The sequence below is a fragment of the Borostomias antarcticus genome, assembly GCF_949987555.1.
Source record: "Borostomias antarcticus genome assembly, chromosome: 14".
Taxonomy (NCBI): Eukaryota; Metazoa; Chordata; class Actinopteri; order Stomiiformes; family Stomiidae; genus Borostomias; species Borostomias antarcticus.
Window position 1 is genome coordinate 25688747 of NC_140247.1, and position 20781 is coordinate 25709527.

The window sequence follows — 20781 nt, forward strand, 5'->3', positions numbered from 1 at the left end:
TCCGGCGTGGGAGAGGTCAGTCACAAGGAGTCACCCAGGGTGATGGGGGGGGGGGGGGTCTGAAAACGTGACAGTCACAAAATATATATAACAAGGAACTGTCAAACATCGTATAATTTTCTTTCAATTATAAAGCTTAACGGGCTTGGAGCTTTTGTTCATGTCTGGAGCACAGAGGGACCCTTGGTGATAAAGGGCCAGGGGCTCGTCGACGAGGGTCATGACGTCACCGGAGCCAGTGATTCGCCAGCGGGCTGAGAGAGAGAGAGAGAGGTTGAGAGAGAGAGAGAGAGAGAGGTTGAGAGAGAGAGAGAGAGAGAGAGAGAGAGGTTGAGAGAGAGAGGTTGAGAGAGAGAGAGAGAGGCTGAGAGAGAGAGGTTGAGAGAGAGAGGTTGAGAGAGAGAGAGGCTGAGAGAGAGAGAGAGAGAGAGGTTGAGAGAGAGAGGTTGAGAGAGAGAGAGAGAGAGAGAGAGGTTGAGAGAGAGAGGTTGAGAGAGAGAGAGAGAGAGAGAGAGAGAGAGAGGTTGACCTGAATCTCCTGAGTCCTGGGAGGGAAGCAACGGGAAACCTATATGCTACCGTAGCTACACACTGCTGAGGAACTTCGACGCAACTGAAAGCGAAATCTGCTCCGAGCTAACCAATTGGCTCAGTCGCTTAGACATCTCGCAAACACTTGAGAGGAAGCAAATCGACTCGGCCTGGTCCACTTGGCTAGCTTAGCGTTAGCTCCCCACCTGCTAGCTAGAGACAGGCTACAGGCCTCACTAGCGTTAGCTTGAGGCTAACCCGTCACGGACAGAGGGATTACAAGAAGGTAAGTTAGGAAAGTGACTAGCTAGCTAACTACCATGCAGTTGAATCATGGATAGTGTTAGATATATATATATATACAGTGCTAGACACCCTGCTGTTGAGAGGCTAGCTAATGTCCTTATTCAACCTGCACTACTTCTGTTTTCCTGCTAGCTAGCTGTTTTCTTGCTAGCTGGGGGTTTGCTAGCTAGGGGCTAGCTTTTTAACAATCTCACACTGGCACCGGTGTGAAGCTGTTAGTTATCGACCGACGTTGACCTCGGTTGAGTTTAGCTAACGGATCATTTGATCTGCTGCTGGGCTGCTATGGGCCAGGCTAGCTGGCTCCCGTTAGCTAACCTGATGAGCCAGACGCGCAGTACAAATCATGATGTAAACATTGGCGCTGGCTATTAGGTCCCATCCCGCCACGATGCTCTAGTTAGAAGTTATTCCATGTTGTTTTTGAGTCCAAGAGTCACTTACTTCCAGTCTAAGAATCCTATTTATCTAATTTTGTATTTTATTTGCCTTTCTAATGAATTCATTAAACATTGGCGCTGGCTATTGAAGGCAAGGCAAGTTTATTTAAGCCACAGGGCAATTCAAGGTGCTTTACATGAGACATTAAAAGCATTAAAACTAAAAGCAAGACATTATAGACATTTAAAACAAAAGGCAGGACAAATTAAAAGCATTAAAACAAAAAGCAAGAAGGTCCCATCCCGCCACGATGCTCTAGTAAGACATTATTCAATGCTGTCTTTGAGTCCAAGAGTCACTTACTTCCAGTCTAAGAATCCTATTTATCTAATTTTGTATTTTATTGGCCTTTCTAATGAATTCACCAGCAGTGTATTAGCCAACACACTCCTATTGTGGGTTCCTTACAAGGACTCGTTACTCTCTAAGTCATGTAGGGTTGAACAAGCTGCCTCTTCTGAGTTGTGTTGTGTTTTCGCAGGAATGAGTGATGAGCTCTGTGGTGGTGGCAGATGGTGGAGGGAACGTGGTGGAGTACGTCACTGTCATGGAGGAGGAGCAGGTAAAGAGGTTCACCACCCCGTCTTTCTCTACCTCTGGTGGTGTGTCACCCCCAAACTTCCACTAGTACATAAGAGATCTCACCCGCACTGCATCCTTGGGACAGGAAAGGCCATGTGATCACTGCACTTTCACTTCTTTTATTTCCAAAGCACTGCTCTTTCTTTAAACCACGTTCAAGCCTGGTTGTGTTCTGTCCTCCAATGCATTTCTGCATTGGCTTGAGGGGGATTCTCCTCAAAACATAGATAGAGATAGATAGTAGGGATGTGCACAACTCACATTTTTCATCGTCGGTTAATCAGTGGATGGTATGAGCGATTAACCTTTTTTTTTTTTCGACATTCGTGTTTAAAGTATTGTTTATTTTAATGAAAAAAAGTAAAGATCACAATTCCATTGATTTTGACTGTAATTTAGCCCCTATTCCAATCAATATAGTTCTAAAGAACGGATGATGTATGACATTAGTTCAGTTTAAATATTTTTTAAAGGATGTGGTCGAGTGAAAAAAAAATTGACCACAATTTGACCAAAATCAACTGACCGTCATGAACGACTAATTGGACCCACCCCGATAGATAGATAGATAGATGATCTGTAGAAGATAGATACTTTAAGGAGTGTAATATACAAATACAATAAAGAAACATGCTATGTGTATCCCTAACCCCTCTGCCCCCCCAGAGTGAAACCGCTGGGGAGGAGGGCCAGGAGGAGATGGTGGTGGTGATGGAGGAGGAGGAGGTGGAGGAGTGTCCGGCGGTCATCGTGGAGGAGGTGGCCAGCGCGCAGGTGGAGCAGTGCTATGCTGCCCAGGTTCTGGTCTATGACGACGAGACGTACCTGATGCAGGGCGTGGCCGAGGAGCAGGAGGTGGTGACGGAGGTGGTGGAGACGGGTGAGCCTGGGGAGGGATGATGTCGTGTGTGTGTGTGTGTGTGTGTGTGTGCGTACCTGTGTGCGTGTGTGCTTGTGTGTTTTTGTGTGTGTGCTAAGTACCTGTGTGTATTTGTGCATTTTTCTGTGTGTGCGTACTTGGGTGTGTGTGTGTTTCGGTATCGCCGCCTCCCAAGAGAAATCGGATACATGTAATGAGTGCTATTTCACAGAGACACAGGCTGGATGATGATGATGATGATGATGATGACAGGCTGGATGGATGTGGTGAGTGACCTTTGACAGATGCCTTTGATAGAGAGGCAGGCGAGGTGGTGTTAGATGTGTGAGAGGGTTGTTGTGGCAATAAGGAGTTCTTGGCACTGTTTGTGTGTGTGATACGGTTAGGCTACGCTATCAATCAGAGCCCTGCTGGGAACACACCCCTAAGTCACGTCACATGGTCGCACATGCAGGTTGGATTACATTACAACTTAAGTGGCCTAAACTCTGAATAATGTAAAATAAATTATCCTTCAAATGTAAATATTGGTTGCCCTCATTTACAGTGGCGACGAGTTAAAATAAATAAAAATAAATAAAATAGTCGGTGACAAAACTGATTAATCTGGTAAAACTGATAAATAATTATGGTAACAGTATTTAAAAACACCTATATCTCAGTTTCATTAACCATATATTTTTTTAACTGCTCTAGGGGACTAATGCATACAATTTGAAAGTCTCTTGAAACTCATTCCAAGCTCTAGGGGAACAATACTGTAACTAAAAGTAGTTTTTCTCAGCTGGGTTGTGACTCGAGGGACCTCCAGGAGTAACCAATCCTGGGACCTTGTTTGGTGATGACTAGAACACCATGTGATGAGGGATGCCAGGTCATTATGTAGCTGTATATACAGGAGCAGATGCTGTGTCATCATTAAAGTATCTATTTATCCTAGCGACCAACCTACTGCCTGATAAAGATTATTGATGCTTAGCTTCATTAAAGGAATATTACTAAGAAAGAGGCTTAAAGGGCAATGCTCGTTTTTGACAACCTGGACCTTATTTACGACATATTATAAGAAGTTTGGCTCACCGAGATCACTTTGGTGTAGTTCGGAGGCCTGTAGAAGAAATTTAAAATCCAGCGCGAGCCAGTATATCCATGTAATGACGGTGATCGGGGCAACGGGAATGCAGTTTCTCAAAATCCATTTTCGGCCGCTAAACGGTTGTTTTCATCAATCAGATTGAATGAATCGACAGTTGCGATTCCTCAACGCGAGGCATTGTTGTTGTTTTCAAATACGGGGTCTTTAGCCTCTGTAATATGATCTTTACACGCCTTTCCCCACTTGCTCCAGCACGCATGCGCACAGGCCAGCGCGCAGACTGGCTATTCTCCGGCTCACATTCTCTGCGCTACGATCGGATTGTTGCTGACGAATGACGACGACAATATTCTCGGCACCAACAACGATCGTAGCGCAGAGAATTTAAATTTTAAATTTCTTCTACAGGCCTCCGAACAACACCAAAGTGATCTCGGTGAGTCAAACTTCTTATAATATGTCGTAAATAAGGTCCAGGTTGTCAAAAACGAGCATTGCCCTTTAAGTATGGTATGATAAACTGGTGAGTCAACTCTAACATTGAATCATACATTCAGTCTAGGTATGTATACATTCAGCCTAGGTATGTATACATTTAGCCTAGGTATGTAATGTTCAGGCTTGTTATATAAGATTATATATTATTAACACCAGACAAGATTAAAAAATAAAAACGGGGAGAGGTCCAGGGCCTGGCTAGGGGGGAGGAGAGCCCAGTCCAGGGCCTGGCTAGGGAGGAGGAGGAGGAGGAGGAGAGCCCAGTCCAGGGTCTGGCTAGGGGGGAGGAGGAGAGCCCAGTCCAGGGCCTGGCTAGGGGGGAGGAGGAGAGCCCAGTCCAGGGCCTGGCTAGGGAGGAGGAGGAGAGCCCAGTCCAGGGCCTGGCTAGGGAGGAGGAGAGCCCAGTCCAGGGCCTGGCTAGGGAGGAGGAGGAGAGCCCAGTCCAGGGCCTGGCTAGGGAGGAGGAGGAGAGCCCAGTCCAGGGCCTGGCTAGGGAGGAGGAGGAGAGCCCAGTCCAGGGCCTGGCTAGGGGGGAGGAGAGCCCAGTCCAGGGCCTGGCTAGGGGGGAGGAGAGCCCAGTCCAGGGCCTGGCTAGGGGGGAGGAGGAGGAGGAGAGCCCAGTCCAGGGCCTGGCTAGGGGGGAGGAGGAGGAGGAGAGCCCAGTCCAGGGCCTGGCTAGGGAGGAGGAGGAGAGCCCAGTCCAGGGCCTGGCTAGGGAGGAGGAGGAGGAGGAGAGCCCAGTCCAGGGCCTGGCTAGGGGGGAGGAGGAGAGCCCAGTCCAGGGCCTGGCTAGGGGGGAGGAGGAGGAGGAGGAGAGCCCAGTCCAGGGCCTGGCTAGGGGGGAGGAGGAGAGCCCAGTCCAGGGCCTGGCTAGGGGGGAGGAGGAGAGCCCAGTCCAGGGCCTGGCTAGGGGGGAGGAGGAGAGCCCAGTCCAGGGCCTGGCTAGGGGGGAGGAGGAGAGCCCAGTCCAGGGCCTGGCTAGGGGGGAGGAGGAGAGCCCAGTCCAGGGCCTGGCTAGGGGGGAGGAGGAGAGCCCAGTCCAGGGCCTGGCTAGGGGGGAGGAGGAGAGCCCAGTCCAGGGCCTGGCTAGGGGGGAGGAGGAGAGCCCAGTCCAGGGCCTGGCTAGGGAGGAGGAGGAGGAGAGCCCAGTCCAGGGCCTGGCTAGGGAGGAGGAGGAGAGCCCAGTCCAGGGCCTGGCTAGGGAGGAGGAGGAGAGCCCAGTCCAGGGCCTGGCTAGGGAGGAGGAGGAGAGCCCAGTCCAGGGCCTGGCTAGGGAGGAGGAGGAGAGCCCAGTCCAGGGCCTGGCTAGGGAGGAGGAGGAGAGCCCAGTCCAGGGCCTGGCTAGGGAGGAGGAGGAGAGCCCAGTCCAGGGCCTGGCTAGGGGGGAGGAGGAGAGCCCAGTCCAGGGCCTGGCTAGGGGGGAGGAGGAGAGCCCAGTCCAGGGCCTGGCTAGGGAGGAGGAGAGCCCAGTCCAGGGCCTGGCTAGGGGGGAGGAGGAGAGCCCAGTCCAGGGCCTGGCTAGGGGGGAGGAGGAGAGCCCAGTCCAGGGCCTGGCTAGGGAGGAGGAGAGCCCAGTCCAGGGCCTGGCTAGGGGGGAGGAGGAGAGCCCAGTCCAGGGCCTGGCTAGGGGGGAGGAGGAGAGCCCAGTCCAGGGCCTGGCTAGAATGTTGATAAAATGATCTCTAGAAAAGAGCGGGAACCCTGAAACAGATCAAATATCTAGGGAGTAACATAAAAAAAAAAAAAAAACTCTGTCCGCAGGTGTTGGACGAACGTTATCATAACATACTAGTGCTGTAAACATGACTCCCTTTGCATGACTCCCTTTGCATGACTCCCGGTGAGCTGTCGCTAGGAGAACAGTCAACAAACAGGGCGTTGTTTTGGTTTCTTTTAACACAACTAACTCACTCGCGTGCTCTGGTTGTGGAAGCATACGAGTACATCAACAGCAAGAGAGGGTGGAGGGAATATTACATCAGGTAAATGGACTGTAAATAGCACTTTTATCCAAAGCACTTTACAATGAGGGCCTCTCGATATGTGGACAGGAGGAGCCGGGATTCGAACCTACAACCTGCTCTACCTCCTGAGCTACAGCCGCCGTTGCCATCTGTAACGGTAAAGCTCTCTCTCTCTCTCTCTCTCTCTCTCTCTCTCTCTCTCTCTCTCTCCCCCCCCCGACCTCAGTGGAGGTGTCAGGTCATGACATGGTGTGTTTTGACAAAACCTTCGAGGCAGCTGAGGCTCTTCTGCACATGGAATCTCCCTCCGGTCTCCATAACGACCGTCACGCAGGTAACCGCCCCCTGCTCCACGGCAGCGCCCTTCTCGTCTAGCATTCGATGACGCTCGCTGTGGATGAAGTGTCTGCTCAAACTCCTATACTGCCTACGCACTTCTGGAACTTTCTATTCATGTTTTATTGATGTTCTGTATGTATGAAACCTGGATGGTTGTGTTTTTGTGTGCTGCCCTCTTGGCCAGGTCACTCTTCAAAAAGAGATTTCCTTTCATCTCAACGAGTTAAATGTGGTTAAATAAAGGTTCTATATATATATATATTTTTTTTTATGACTAATGTAATAAGGTAATGTCTAAAGACGACTGAGTCTAGCCTTTTTCATCAGTGGACCCCCACTCTCCATCTGCATTCATGCCTAATCTAAACCTGTTTATGTTTCTATCTCTGCACCCCCCCCCTCCTCCTCCCTCCCCCTCTCCCGGTGTCTGTTCCCAGTAGAAGATGTGATGATGGAGACGGTGGTGGAGGTGTCCACCGAGTGTGAGCCCATTGAGGAGGACAGCTTCCCCATCCCTCCGGACTGTGAGCCTGTTGCCAAGAAGAAGAGGGGTACAGCTCCAGCTAGGCTACTAGATATTCATACTGTTACTCTGTACCTGTCTGTTTGCCTCTGGGTCTCTGCAGGATAGGATAGGATAGCAAAACGTTAATAGCTCATAACTGTTTTATAGCGGGTGAATTGGGGTGTTTTTTGAGTGTGTGTTCTGGGGTTAAGAGTGTGTTCTGGGGTTAAGAGTGTGTGTTCTGGGGTTAAGAGTGTGTGTTCTGGGGTTAAGAGTGTGTGTTCTGGGGTTAAGAGTGTGTGTTCTGGGGTTAAGAGTGTGTGTTCTGGGGTTAAGAGTGTGTGTGTGTGTTCTGGGCTAAGTGCGTGTTCTGGGGTGTGTGAGTGTGTGTTCTGGGGTATGTGAGTGTGCTCTGGAGTTAAGAGTGTGTGTTCTGGGCTAAGTGCGTGTTCTGGGGTGTGTGAGTGTGTGTTCTGGGGTGTGTGAGTGTGTGTTCTGGGCTAAGTGCGTGTTCTGGGGTGTGTGAGTGTGTGTTCTGGGGTGTGTGCGTGTGCTCTGGAGTTAAGAGTGTGTGTTCTGGGGTGTGTGAGTGTGCTCTGGAGTTAAGAGTGTGTGTTCTGGGGTGTGTGAGTGTGTGTTCTGGGGTGTGTGAGTGTGCTCTGGAGTTAAGAGTGTGTGTTCTGGGGTTAATGTTTCTTTCTCCTCAGTGAGCTGAAATGAAAACTTTTTTTAAAATTTCCTGCAGAAAATGCATGTGAATGCTGAGAAGCTGAAAATAAATCGCAAAAGCATTGCTATTATAGTTATTTTTACCGGTATACGTGTTATTAATGCCATATTACTTAGTGCATGCTCAGCCTATGCTACAATTGCTGAAAATGCATACCCTAAATGGGAAAAATGTCTACAACTAACTTGTCTAACACCATTTAGTCCACAACACATAGCTTATCTCATGATAGCATAGCATAGTTACTAACATCACAAGACAGACTAAACTGTGTTTACATTACGTCTAGCTAGCTACAGCAACAGAAAAAAAATGTCATTGCATCGTCTCTCACTCCCAGTCAGAAAATTTCTGCTAGCCACAATGCTAATTTTTGTTACATTGAACTCCATTGACCTATGCTAAACATGTTGGCTATCTAAAAGTCCTTAATGGATTTTGGTCTTTCAGGGGGGGGCGGAAGGCCCCGATGTGGGGGCGGGGGGCTCCAAGGCAATGGTAGGGGAAACGCTGTGTGTTCTGTGGTGTGGTCTGAGAGTGTGTTCTGTGTGCTTGGTTTGCAGGTGGTGGAAGGAGGCCCAAGAGCCATCAGTCAGCCTCCAACGGCTCCATCGACCTGGGGATGAGGAAGAGACCCAGAGAGGGCAAGGGTGTGTGTCTCTCACACACACACACACACACACACACACACACACACACACACACACACACAGCTGAGCTTCAACACAGTCACATCTGTCTTGTCATCGCGCCTAAAAATGGTGTCCACTTGCAGTCTAGACCTTTGTCTAGTGTCAGCAAAAGCTTTCCTCTCACTACCTCTCTCCCTCCCTCCTTCCTTCCTTCCTTCCTTCCTTCCTTCCTTCCTTCCTTCCTTCCTTCCTTCCTTCCTTCCTTCCTTCCTTCCTTCCTTCCTTCCTTCCTTCCTTCCTTCCTTCCTTCCTTCCTTCCTTCCTTCCTTCCTTCCTTCCCTCCCTCCCTCCCTCCTTCCTTCCTTCCTTCCCTCCCTCCCTCCCTCCCTCCTTCCCTCCTTCCCTCCCTCCCTCCCTCCCTCCCTCCCTCCCTCCCTCCCTCCCTCCTTCTCTCCCTCCACCACTCCCTCCCTCCAGGCAGCACCACCTACCTGTGGGAGTTCCTGCTGGACCTGCTGCAGGACAAGAACACGTGTCCCCGGTACATTAAGTGGATGCAGAGGGAGAAGGGCATCTTCAAGCTGGTGGACTCCAAGGCCGTGTCCAGGCTGTGGGGGAAGCACAAGAACAAACCCGACATGAACTACGAGACCATGGGCCGCGCGCTCCGGTGAGGAGGAATCTATAGACGCTCAACTGACTTAAAGCTCAATGAGAAGTTTTTTTTATAGTTCAATATTCACCTTTTTGAACTTTAATTGCTATTAGTTTATTAATTGGCCTTAGCAAGACCCCCAAATAATTTTCGTGACATGAGACCCTGTGAATTTATTTTTTTAGAATTTCGGTGTACTGGCTAGTAAGCTGGTGGGAAATCTTGTAGTGGAAACGGAAGTGACACGTTTTGCATGTCACGATATCAGGAAGACAACAAACACTTCGCTCAATGTAATTCATCTACATGCACGTAAAGAAAGACCAGTATTTACCTGCATTGAGGCCATCCTTCCAGAAAGTTCATTGAAGTAGATACAATCTTCCAATCCAGTCTGCTCCACGCGCGTTGTGTGGTTCTTAAAACGTAGTGCCGATTCTATCACGACCAGAGGGGCCGCCAAAGTGCTTAATTATCTCATGTAGCTTTAATGCGTTTCAACCTGTGCAGGTACTACTACCAGAGGGGCATCCTGGCCAAGGTGGAGGGCCAGCGCCTGGCCTACCAGTTCAAGGACATGCCCAAGAACATCCGGGTCATTGACGACGACGGCGAGGACGAGGGGGACGAGGACGAGGGCATGGCCTCTGAGCACCAGCAGGCCGTCAACGCCCTGACTGCTGCCGCCACGCCCACGCACACCCAGACCAGCTACGTCACCGTCATCCCCTCGGCCACCGGCTCCAGGTGAGAGGCATGATGGGTAGGGAAGGGATGAGGCGGCGTCTGCAGTAAGGGTAGCGAGGGAGATATGCAAACCTTTATTTCTACTTGTAAAGCACTGAGGTTTCCCTCATTTACAGTGTTGACGAGTTTACACAGATACACAGATACACAAATACAATATACAATAATAATAATAATAATAATACCCTCTACGATCGAGGCAGAGCCGGAAGATGATGGGGGGTCGTCAATGTCCTTGGAGGAGGTCACTGAGGTAGTCAAACAACTCCACAGTGGCAGAGCCCCAGGGACTGATGAGATCTGTCCAGAAATGCTGAAGGCGCTGGGTGTCGAGGGGCTGTCTTGGTTGACACGCCTCTTTAACATTGCGTGGAAGTCTGGGTCAGTGCCGAAGGAGTGGCAGACTGGGGTGGTGGTCCCAATATTCAAAAAAGGGGACCAGAGGGTGTGTGCGAATTATAGAGGCATCACATTACTCAGCCTCCCAGGGAAAGTTTACTCGAAGGTGCTGGAAAGGAGGGTCCGGCCGATAGTCGAACCTCAGATCGAAGAGGAACAATGCGGATTTCGTCCTGGTCGTGGAACTACCGACCAGCTCTTCACTCTCGCAAGGATCTTGGAGGGGGCTTGGGAGTTTGCCCAACCTGTCTACATGTGTGGGGGGAGGTGGGTTTGCAGTTCGGTGAGCTGGGGATCGCGTCGCTGCTATTTGCAGATGATGTGGTCCTGATGGCATCAGCTGCCTGCGACCTCCAGCACTCTCTGGATAGGTTCGCAACTGAGTGTGAAGCGGCTGGGATGAGAATTACGCACTTCTAAATCTGAGGCCATGGTTCTCAGCAGGAAACCGGTGGCCTGTCCGCTCCGAGTAGGAAATGAGTCCTTACCCCAAGTGAAGGAGTTCAAGTATCTGGGGGTCTTGTTCACGAGTGAGGGAACCATGGAGAGGGAGTTTGGCCGGAGAATCGGAGCAGCTGGTGCGGTTCTGCAGTCGCTTTACCGCACTGTTGTGACGAAAAGAGAGCTGAGCCAAAAGGCAAAGCTCTCGATCTACCGGTCTATCTTCGTCCCCACCCTCACCTATGGTCATGAAGGATGGGTCATGACCGAAAGAACGATATCACGGATACAAGCGGCCAAAATGAGTTTTCTCCGGAGGGTGGCTGGGGTCTCCCTGAGAGATCAGGTGAGAAGTTCAGTCATCCGGGAGAGACTCGGAGTAGAGCCGCTGCTCCTTTGCGTCGAAAGGAGCCAGTTGAGGTGGTTCGGGCATCTAGTGAGGATGGCTCCTGGGCGCCTCCCTAGGGAGGTGTTCCAGGCGTGTCCGGCTGGGAGGAGGCCGTGGGGTAGACCAAGGACCAGGTGGTGGGACTACATCTCCGCACTGGCCTGTGAGCGGCTAAAGATTCCCCAGGCAGAGCTGGTTGATGCTGCTAGGGAAAGGGATGTCTGGGGCCCCCTGCTGGAGCTGCTGCCTCCGCGACCCGACCCTGGATAAGCGGATGAAGATGAAGATGATGATGATAATAATAATAATAAAAAACGGCTACAGGTTGAAGTACAAATTTCAAGAGCCATGGATTTAAACTCTGTGACTGAAGGAAGTACCTCAAGCTGTAGAGTCTGTTGTAAAGTATTCCAGGTATAAGGAGCATCATAGAAAAAAAAGCAGCTCTACCATATGGATATATTGGCCTGTGTTTTTCAGTAAACGGACAAGTTCAGAATCAGAATTTCCTTTATTGCCATGCAGTTTTTCAACGTACTAGGAATTTGCTTTCAGTTGTGGTGCATAACAACATGGAGACAACATTGGACAGGGTGCAGGGACGAGACAGGACAGTGCAAAGGGCGAGTACAAAATGCTAGTGCAAAAAAGGTCGTTCGTATCTCTGAAATGTCCAGATGACTGAAACTTATGTTAAAATGCACTAAATTCAATAAGTGGTATACTTGTTTCATATAGACTCTTAATAGACCGATAAATACCCTTAATTACTTGTGAAAATGCATCAAAATTGCAATCTAGTTGGCAATAGCCAACTAAACTCAAACAGCCTAGCTTATAATAGGCCTACAGTAGCCAATAATAAAATAAACAAATTTCTACTTGAGTGCATGCCTTGATCAAATACAGTACTTTATTCTCAAATGAGGCGTACGCTGCATCGATAGGCTACTGTATTCGCAGAACAAAATGGTATAGCCTAAAAACAACCCAATATTAGAACAATTAGAGCAAATGATAATCAATAAATAAATAAATGAAATGACAGACAAGTTGTCGTGTCTTAGGCTATTGCAGCCTAAAGGAATGTCTCTAAAACAACCGATGTAGGCTAACGGCTATAGGCTATAGGCTATTATCTAACAAATACAGTAGGTCTAGTAGGCTAATCTACATGCCCACAACACGTCTGTGTTCCTGAAGTCCATTAACTGGGAACGAAAAATGACTCGATGCTCCTCTGCTTCAGGTTGCTGACGCGCTTTCTGGCTACCAAGGAATGCAGCTCTCGCGCAGCAGACTCGTTTGCGTTTTGCGCTCGGCATTAAAGTAACAAAGAAATTAAACATGACAGTAGGCTACACCTACAGGCAACATGTAGGTCTACATACAGTTTTTATTCACAGTAGGATACAGTACATGTTTATTATGACAGATTTAAATGCAAGTAGGCCTACAGTAGCCTACTGTAATGAAAATCCCACCAGTAACCAGATAGCAGGCTCAAAAAAACACCAAAAAAAAGTAAGCCTGTCCGGTAGACCGGGAGGTTGGGATCTCTGAAGTTCGGATGAGTGGGGTCCTACTGTATGCAAACACACTCTTTCTGTACATCAGTCGTTGGGCGGCTGTAGCTCAGGAGGTAGAGCAGGTCGTCCAATGATCATAGGGTCAGCGGCTCAAATCCTGGTTTCTTCCTGTCGAAGCAAGACACTGAACCCCAAATTGCTCCCAATGAGCAGGCTGGCACCTTGCACAGCAGCTGCCGCCATTGGTGTGTGAATGAGAGGCCATTGTAAAGTGCTTTGGATAAAAGCGTAGTCCGTTTACCACCATACTATCACTGAAATCTCTCTGTCTCAGTGTCTGCAGGACTCTACGTGCCATGCCTGTCGTCATGACGAACTCCCTGGGCCAGGTGACATTGAACTCCTCCTCCATCATCACCGGCGCTGCCCCGCCCAAACTGGTGATCCAGACCATGCCCACCGCCATGATGCCGGCGGGGACCAAGAGCGGGGACAAGATCACCATCATCACCATCCCCGCTAGCCAGCTGGCCTCGCTGATGCAGGCCAGCTCTTCGGGCCAGCTGACCCAGTTCATCCAGGCTAAACCCATAGCTAGTCAGCTAGCGCAGGCCAAGCCCGCCACAGTGCAGATAACACATGCGAGGCCGGCCGCCCAGCTGATACTGGCTAAAACTGCTTTGGCGCAGCAGCCCCTGCACGTCCAACCCCCCGTAACCCGGCCCCTTGCCCCCCCGGCCCGCCCCCTGCAGCCGCCCCACGCCGCCCCCAAAACCCCCACCCCAGCCCCAACCCCCGCCCTCCTCACCCCCAAACAAGAACCCGTCTCACCCAGCACGGCGGCGCCCTCGCAGTCCAACCCGGACCCCCCCGCGCCGGACAGCGGCCCCCCCCTGCCCAGCCCCTCATCTTCGGCCCAGGACACCCCTACCTCCTGAGAGGGGAAGCTCTGGGGATGGGTGTGTGTGTGTGTGTGTGTGTGTGTGTGGGGGGGGGGGGGGTCAGCGAGTTACTGACTCTGGACGCTTGTGCTTGAAGAAGAGACTTTTCTCCCCTCGTCTGGCTGGACAGGGGAGCTGTCCCCCCCCCCCCTCCCCCCCGAGAGAAGCTCTGTTCTGGGCTGAAATTCATCCGCGACTCCCCTACCTAGAGCTAGTCATGGCCCTCTTTAACATGAGCGGAGGGGACCCCTTCTGCTCATTCTATAAGCCAGCAAAAGACAGCAGAGTAGAAGAAGGGACTTTGTCTACAAACACCACACACGCCCGCATACACACACACACACACACACACACACACGCATGCACAGACACACACAGCACATACACACATGCTTTACTCTCATACACACATGCTCACAGTCTCAAAGAAGATGGGCGGCCTTAGATTGTCAATTGAAAAAATCTGTTTTTGTAATCGACGTAATATAAAGAAAGACGGACACGTTTTGTGTAAAAAAACAACAGCTCTTTTTTGATACTCTGCAGCAGGTTATGTATGTATTACAGGTCCAATGCAACTGCAGTTCTGTATGTCGTATAGTTTGAATCTTTGCTTTGCTTTTTCCTATTCTTTCTGTACATATGTCTGACTCAACCCATTCCCCATAGCATTCTACCCCATTCGTTCTTTGTGTTTTTCTTTTATACCGTTGGTTAAAAAAAGGGAGAGAAAAGTTGTCCCGTCTGTCAGTATCGAGCTAGATAAATGTACTCCACATTTGAAGTATATATGCTATTTTCTTGTACTCCCAAAGTGTATTGAAGTAGGTTTTACTGAAATATGAAATATAAAAAACATATGAATCAAGGCTTCTGGGTTTTGTGATTATTCTTACAGTTCGCCGTTTTTTAAAACTGTTTAAATGGCAAGGCGACCCCCTCAGGCTGCTTCAAGTAGCTCTCTCACCCACCACTGCTGAAAGCTTTTAAATGATACCATGGAAACCCACCCAGTCATGTCATAAACACTTTATAAGCAGTTCTCATGAAGAGGAAGGCAGTAGATGTTCTCTTGACAGATTTGATACATGTTTTCTGTGTAGAGTGCACAGATATACAATTTGCCATGAATTTGTCTGTGAGTCCCTTGGTCCGAACTCCATAACTTTTATGAGTCATGATCATAAAGATAGCACTGTGTTCCAGGCAATTGTTGATGAAGGGACTGCTTTACGTACTGTTATGACTGTGTTATGTCTGTGTGGTTATTATATTAGCTGACTGTTATGAGTGTGTCATGTCTGGCGTGGTCCTTCAAGAAATCCCCGCAGGATCGATCTTTGTCCTCATTTTCTGTAGAACTGTCCAGAGTTCGTTATCGACCTTTTCCGGTCTAGTGCCTGGAAGGACGAGAGGCAAGGATCTGAGTCCACATAATCATAAAACACGTATGCTGCTATTTAAAGGGGTAGTATATGCCGCTAACGCCGGAACGAAGGACGGCATGGAATCAGCTGAGAATGTTCTCCATCAATCAACATTATGGGTAAGTCGTAAATGAGGCTCTATGTCCAAAATTCTGAACTACCCCTTTAAAGAGGTAAGATTGGCACCGGTGCTCTGATTAACTTGATTGATTGCCGGCTGCGCACACAAACACTCTCATGGCCGCCATACACTTACAAATACACACATACACACACCTGGCTTTGGTTTGACGTCTATGTCGATGTATTCCCCCTCGGCTGCGCCTGGGGCTTCGCTTGGAGGCGGTGGCGGGGGACGGGCGGGAGGCGTGTCATCTGACGGTTCCTGCGTTTTGATCATTGGCGCAATCCTGGCACGGGGCTTTGCTGCACGGTCGAAAGATGGAAACGGCGGCACCTCTGATGAGCACACACACACGCACACACACACACACACACACACGCGCACACACACACACACACACACACACACACACAATCAAGGGCATTGCTGTTGCTTCTGTGCCAGCTCGTACTGGACATATCTTTTGGGTCTGTTGTGCTGTGCAGTATATTGCATTGGTTTGGAGGTTGTGTGTGTGTGATAATATGGATGTGTAGTATTCCTCACCGATTGTGGTGTGATAAATCAGGGGAGTCGTGTATGGTCTCAGACGGTATTTTGTCTCGGCGAGGAAATAGTCAAGCACCCCCCTCAGCGAAGGAACAGTCACCTGACACAACAAGCAGACATGGCAGGAAGACCATTTAAGACAATGAAGGTATCAATATGAAATGTCTCATAAGGTCTATACTTTGCATAATGCAAAGGCATTGTCCTCCCACCACCACCTCATTTCATATCAGTATCATATTAAGATCATGCCCAGATGGGGACAGTATAGCGACAGAAAGATGACTCACCGGCGGTTCCAGCTCAATGATGAACTCATTCTCTGCAGGTAGAACCCTGTAGCTCTTCAAGACCGGCCCACTGAAACGTGGAACGAAGAGTCAGGTGTGTGTATTTTACATTTATTTTAAGAACTGGTTACGTGGACACATCATAGTCCTAGACTAACAAACATATCGATTGAGATTCTGTTTGAAGGGCTTCTTAGTTCTTGAACGGGCAACCAGCCCTATAAGATATCTTGATTGAGGCTTTCTTTGGGTTGGCCCAAAGGGCTGTCACTGTCGAAGGTGTCAAGGAACAACCTAGATTTGGAAGAGCGCAAGCCATGTCTCAGCGTGGGTCAGGTTTGGTCTTGACCTAGAGGTCAAGAAGTCGCTGGTGGAGCTCATGGGTTGGGGATCAGGAGGAGGTTAAGGGTTAAAGTTGAGAGGGCAGACCTGGGGTTGTCCTGTCTCAGGGTGAGGGCGTAGCCGTCGGTGGAGGTGGAGGGCCGGAGAATGATGTTGCCGTGCGATGGGTTGTCCTTCAGCATCTGCTCCGCCTGCTCGCGTGTCACATCCAAGAAGCACCTGGAGCAGGAGGAAGAGAGGAGAGAAGAAGGGATGCATGCAAGGATGATGGGGGGGGGGGGGGAGGGAGAGAATGCAAGACGGATAGAAGGGGAGAGACAGAAAGGAAGGACAGGTGAGACTTTAAACTCTGGTACTAGCCTACAGGGCAATGAAAGGAGCAGCTCCCTCCTACCTCCAAGCCATGGTTAAACCCTACACCCCCTCCCGACCGCTACGCTCTGCTACCTCGGGGCGACTGGTTGCCCCGTCACTCCGAGGCCCCTGCGGTCGATTGACACGGTCAGGGCTCTTCTCTGTCCTGGCCCCGCAGTGGTGGAACGAACTGCCCACTGACGTCAGGACAGCAGAATCGCTGCTCATCTTTCGTCGCAGGCTCAAAACTCATTTCTTCAAGAAGTACTACAGCGATCCACCCTCTTAAGCACCTATTGTATTTTAGATTGCTATTCTTGCACTTTGCTTCAGCACTAGATTATACTCTTAGTCACTTTTAGAAGTTTTAGAAAGGAGATGCACTTGTGAGTCATGGCAAGTAGTAGTACATTGGCTTTTCCTACGTTAAATGCAATTATTGTTAGTCGCTTTGGATAAAAGCGTCTGCTAAATGACTAATGTAATGTTTAGACGGAACATTGCACAGTGTAGAATCACACACAACAGTGTTCACCCTTACAAACGCACATTTCTCCAGGACACCCATCTGTTCAGACCACCACAGTTCTGTACTCACAGGGGACGTCCAGAGAGACTGTTGTCATGTTCCCCTCTAGGGCAGGAGGAGGAGGAGGAGAAAGGAATCTTTCTCAGCGGTCGGGAGGGTGGAAGTTCAGGTTCGAGTCTTCGTTTCTCCTGCTCCAGAATGTCCTCCAGGGTTTGAAGCTGACCTGGGAGAAGTTGCAGTTGTCTTGGGATTTCCTTCTGCAAGGCACATTGTCATCATCACCTTTATCATCAGTAACATCAACATCTTTAACCATCACCATCATCATCATCATCATCATCATCCGCCTGGCACAGAGTGGTCACTGGTATCCGTCGATTTTTTGCCAGAACATCACCGGACACCAATGACTATTCGGTGAGTTTCCTGTCTTTGAAAATGAGAGTTGATGGTGTTTTTGAGGGATTTTTTCTACGCACCTATGGATCCATTGAGTGTGTTAGCAGTGATGGGCTGTATCTCAAGAGTGCGCCGTTTGACGAAACTTTGATATCGGCCTTTGTATATGATCGTAAATAACCTTACAACATGGCTTATAACGTTTAAATCTGAACCCGTCCTTTAAGGTGTGTTGTGCCATGTGTAGAGAGAGAGGAAAGGAGAGGTATTGTTTGATGTATGTTTGTTTCAATCCTGTTATTAGAATTCGTCTTGTCCTAGTTGATAGTTGGTTCAGTGTGTGTTGGTGATCCCCGGTTCCTCTTTTCCTCGCCACGGGAGAAGGGCTAGGTGAGATACCCTGGGGTACTGTATACACTTGCATCACGTAGGTAACCACTGTCTAAATACACTAGGTTAGAAGCGAGTGGGTGTCACCCCTGTAGTTTCTGTAGCAGGTAGGTTAGGTTCTGGGTGGGTTAGTTAGTTCTGTGGCATAGGGAGGTCAGAGGTGGATAAAAGCATAGGGCTGTTTGTTTTGTGACGCCGTTCGCACAGTCCTTCTCCCTCCCTTCTCCTACCCAAAGTTAATCCCTGGTTGATGTTTTTTTGTTGTGTTCTGTTACTCTTCCACCCTGTTTGTTGTGTTATTGTATTGGATATTTATATCATGAATATTTGTAAATAGCACTGTGTGTTGGCATTAAATCCTTTATTTTTAAAAGGTATTCGTTGGTCTGGTCGGTTAGTTGTTTGCACCACACCCCCCGGGTTTGCAATGGTTCCTTCCATCTAGCCGGCTGACCGGGTTGATAAAGGCAGCAGGTGGCATTCACCTCCCGAGTAGTCACCATCTCAAGGGGAGTGGAACTATTATATGTGGGTGTTTTATAGCCTATATGTACTGTATATATATGCCATTGAGTATTTCTATGTTATTATACTCACAGTGGCGACAGTCAAGATGAAGCCCCTCCACTCCTCCCCTTTGTAAGGGCAGTCCATCTGCATCAAGAGACAGTATGAACAGTTACTTTCATACAGTGTGTATCCAGCCTCTTCTATAGCACCTATAGCACCCAGCTATTTGTCCTGGGTCAAATCAGGATCAAAATCTCTGGTAATAGAGATGTGTTTGATTTATCTGTCATGAACGGCCATTACCTTAGTTTCACTGTGCTTGATTTACTAAGTAACTTCAAGTATTTGACAAGGTGTGATGCATTTATCAACCCAGGTAAACTGTGGAGTGTTGACTCAAGAGATTCTGAGGAGTGCCGGGTGAATGTTATCGACCTTCAGCTGAACTTCCTCGTTTTGCAGGGTGAGTCGGATGGTTGGAGTCTTCTTTGAATGGGGAGATTCCATCGCTACAGTCTTCAGCATCTCCAAGTCCAGCTTCTCTACGTACTGACAGGGCACAACAAGGGAACACATCAATGCGGCTATCGATCAATCACGTGATCGTTCTTTTCGCCAAGGTCATGGTAAGACTGATGTGTGAGGGATTATTTTACCGTGTCCTGGGTTTCATTTGTGTACAGGAAGATAGTGGATCCTCGTAGTTCTGCATAGAATTTCTTAAAGTCCTGGAGACAACAGATAAAACATGCCGTTCACCACTCGAACACGGCAGACGGACTGTAGCACAAACAGCATAGTACATACATACATAGCTCCAGTTAGGTGGCTTGTATTCTTTCCATCTCCTCTCTTGCTAGTTAGTGACTCCCCCATTGGAGACATTTAATTCTAACTTACCTTTTAAACAGTACCTTCGGTTTTAATATAATCTCTCTCTCTCTCTCTCTCTGGCATACCTTCTCTCCTGTGTATTTCTTCAGTAGGGTTCCAGAGAAGTAGAGGGGCAGAGCTGTGATGGTGGTCCTCCTCTTGGTGACAACCCTGGAGGATGCTGCCATGGCCTGACCCTGGTCTGGTCTGACCCTGGTCTGGTCTGATCCGGTCCTGGTCTGGTCTGATCCGGTCCTGGTCTGGTCTGATCCAGTCCTGGTCTGGTCTGATCCAGTCCTGGTCTGGTCTGGTCTGGTCTGGTCTGGTCTGGTCTGATCCGGTCCTGGTCTGGTCTGATCCGGTCCTGGTCTGGTCTGATCCAGTCCTGGTCTGGTCTGGTCTGGTCTGGTCTGGTCTGATCCGGTCCTGGTCTGGTCTGATCCGGTCCTGGTCTGGTCTGATCCAGTCCTGGCCTGGCCTGGTCCGGTCTGATCCGGTCCTGGTCTGGTCTGGTCTGGTCTGGTCTGGTCTGGTCTGGTCTGGTCTGATCCGGTCCTGGTCTGGTCTGGTCTGATCCGGTCCTGGTCTGGTCTGATCCAGTCCTGGTCTGATCCGGTCCTGATCTGGTCTGATCCAGTCCTGGTCTGATCCAGTCCTGTTCCAGGTCAAGATCCGCTTGGTTTCGGTAATCCCAGGCCCTATATTTGTTTCTGGTCGATTTTCTCAAATAGATTGAAAAGGTAGCGGTCCTGTCTAACTCAGGATTGTCTCACCACGCTCTATGTAGTTGTTGTTGTCAGTGAGAGCGATCTCCTTCTCTCTCTGTCCTCGGTTCAGTGACAGGCAGGTCCCACTCTAAACAATAAGGAAGCAGAGCGGTGATTTAGCGAGGGGGAAAGTCCAGTAGGCTACCAGTTCTGGGCAGGGCTAGGTAGTGCACGTGCCCTACTGATCTTTGGATTGTATTGAGTCTACATGGTGTTGGTTCTGGTATCACTACTACCCTAATCTATCATCTTTGTGTTCAGCAAGAGCTGACTTGCTCTATCTGCTTCGAGACCCTGACTGATCCCCACCAGTATCCGTGTGGACGTGATCGAGTGAAACGTGGTGTAGCTGGGGAAACTCACTCCTCAAAGGAGCGCTGACAATCCCTCCAAGATGGACGTCCCTATTGGCTCAACTGTCATCGTATCCGCCTCCCAAACTGGAGACCCAGGTTCTAATCCCACCCTTGGCATGCCGAAACGTATGGGTTACTGTCTGTCCTGCATCAGCAACCTGAGGAGCAGAGGTGACCACCGTGTCGTACAGAGGAGCAGCGATGTCATCAAGAACTACCTTCTGGCCAAGTTCCAGGGGTTTAATGGCTGACGCCGGTGCCCCAAAG

At 49.4% G+C, this 20781-nt stretch overlaps 2 protein-coding genes across 3 annotated transcripts; one reads left to right on the plus strand and one right to left on the minus strand.

The window, feature by feature from the left end:
- Positions 1-468: 468 nt before the first annotated feature.
- On the plus strand, positions 469-14455 carry LOC311317222 (ETS-related transcription factor Elf-2-like). 2 transcript variants are annotated; one of them, XM_084448277.1, is made up of 9 exons: positions 469-817; positions 1760-1840; positions 2527-2740; positions 6525-6632; positions 7075-7188; positions 8436-8522; positions 8982-9174; positions 9670-9906; positions 12998-14455. In XM_084448277.1, the coding sequence occupies exons 2-9, from the start codon at positions 1769-1771 to the stop codon at positions 13599-13601; spliced, it is 1629 nt and encodes a 542-aa protein (XP_084304403.1). In that variant the 5' UTR covers positions 469-817; positions 1760-1768; the 3' UTR covers positions 13602-14455. The 2 variants fall into 2 exon arrangements, with proteins under 2 accessions (XP_084304403.1, XP_084304404.1); XM_084448278.1 differs by having other exon boundaries at positions 7078-7188.
- Positions 14456-14712: 257 nt separating this feature from the next.
- On the minus strand, positions 14713-19736 carry LOC311317678 (signal-transducing adaptor protein 1-like). Its single transcript, XM_084448764.1, has 10 exons — positions 19478-19736; positions 19175-19246; positions 18954-19067; positions 18606-18662; positions 17289-17476; positions 16424-16555; positions 15995-16064; positions 15702-15804; positions 15308-15490; positions 14713-15004 (listed from the first exon to the last, which is right to left on the minus strand). The coding sequence occupies exons 1-10, from the start codon at positions 19577-19579 to the stop codon at positions 14919-14921; spliced, it is 1107 nt and encodes a 368-aa protein (XP_084304890.1). The 5' UTR covers positions 19580-19736; the 3' UTR covers positions 14713-14918.
- Positions 19737-20781: the final 1045 nt, after the last annotated feature.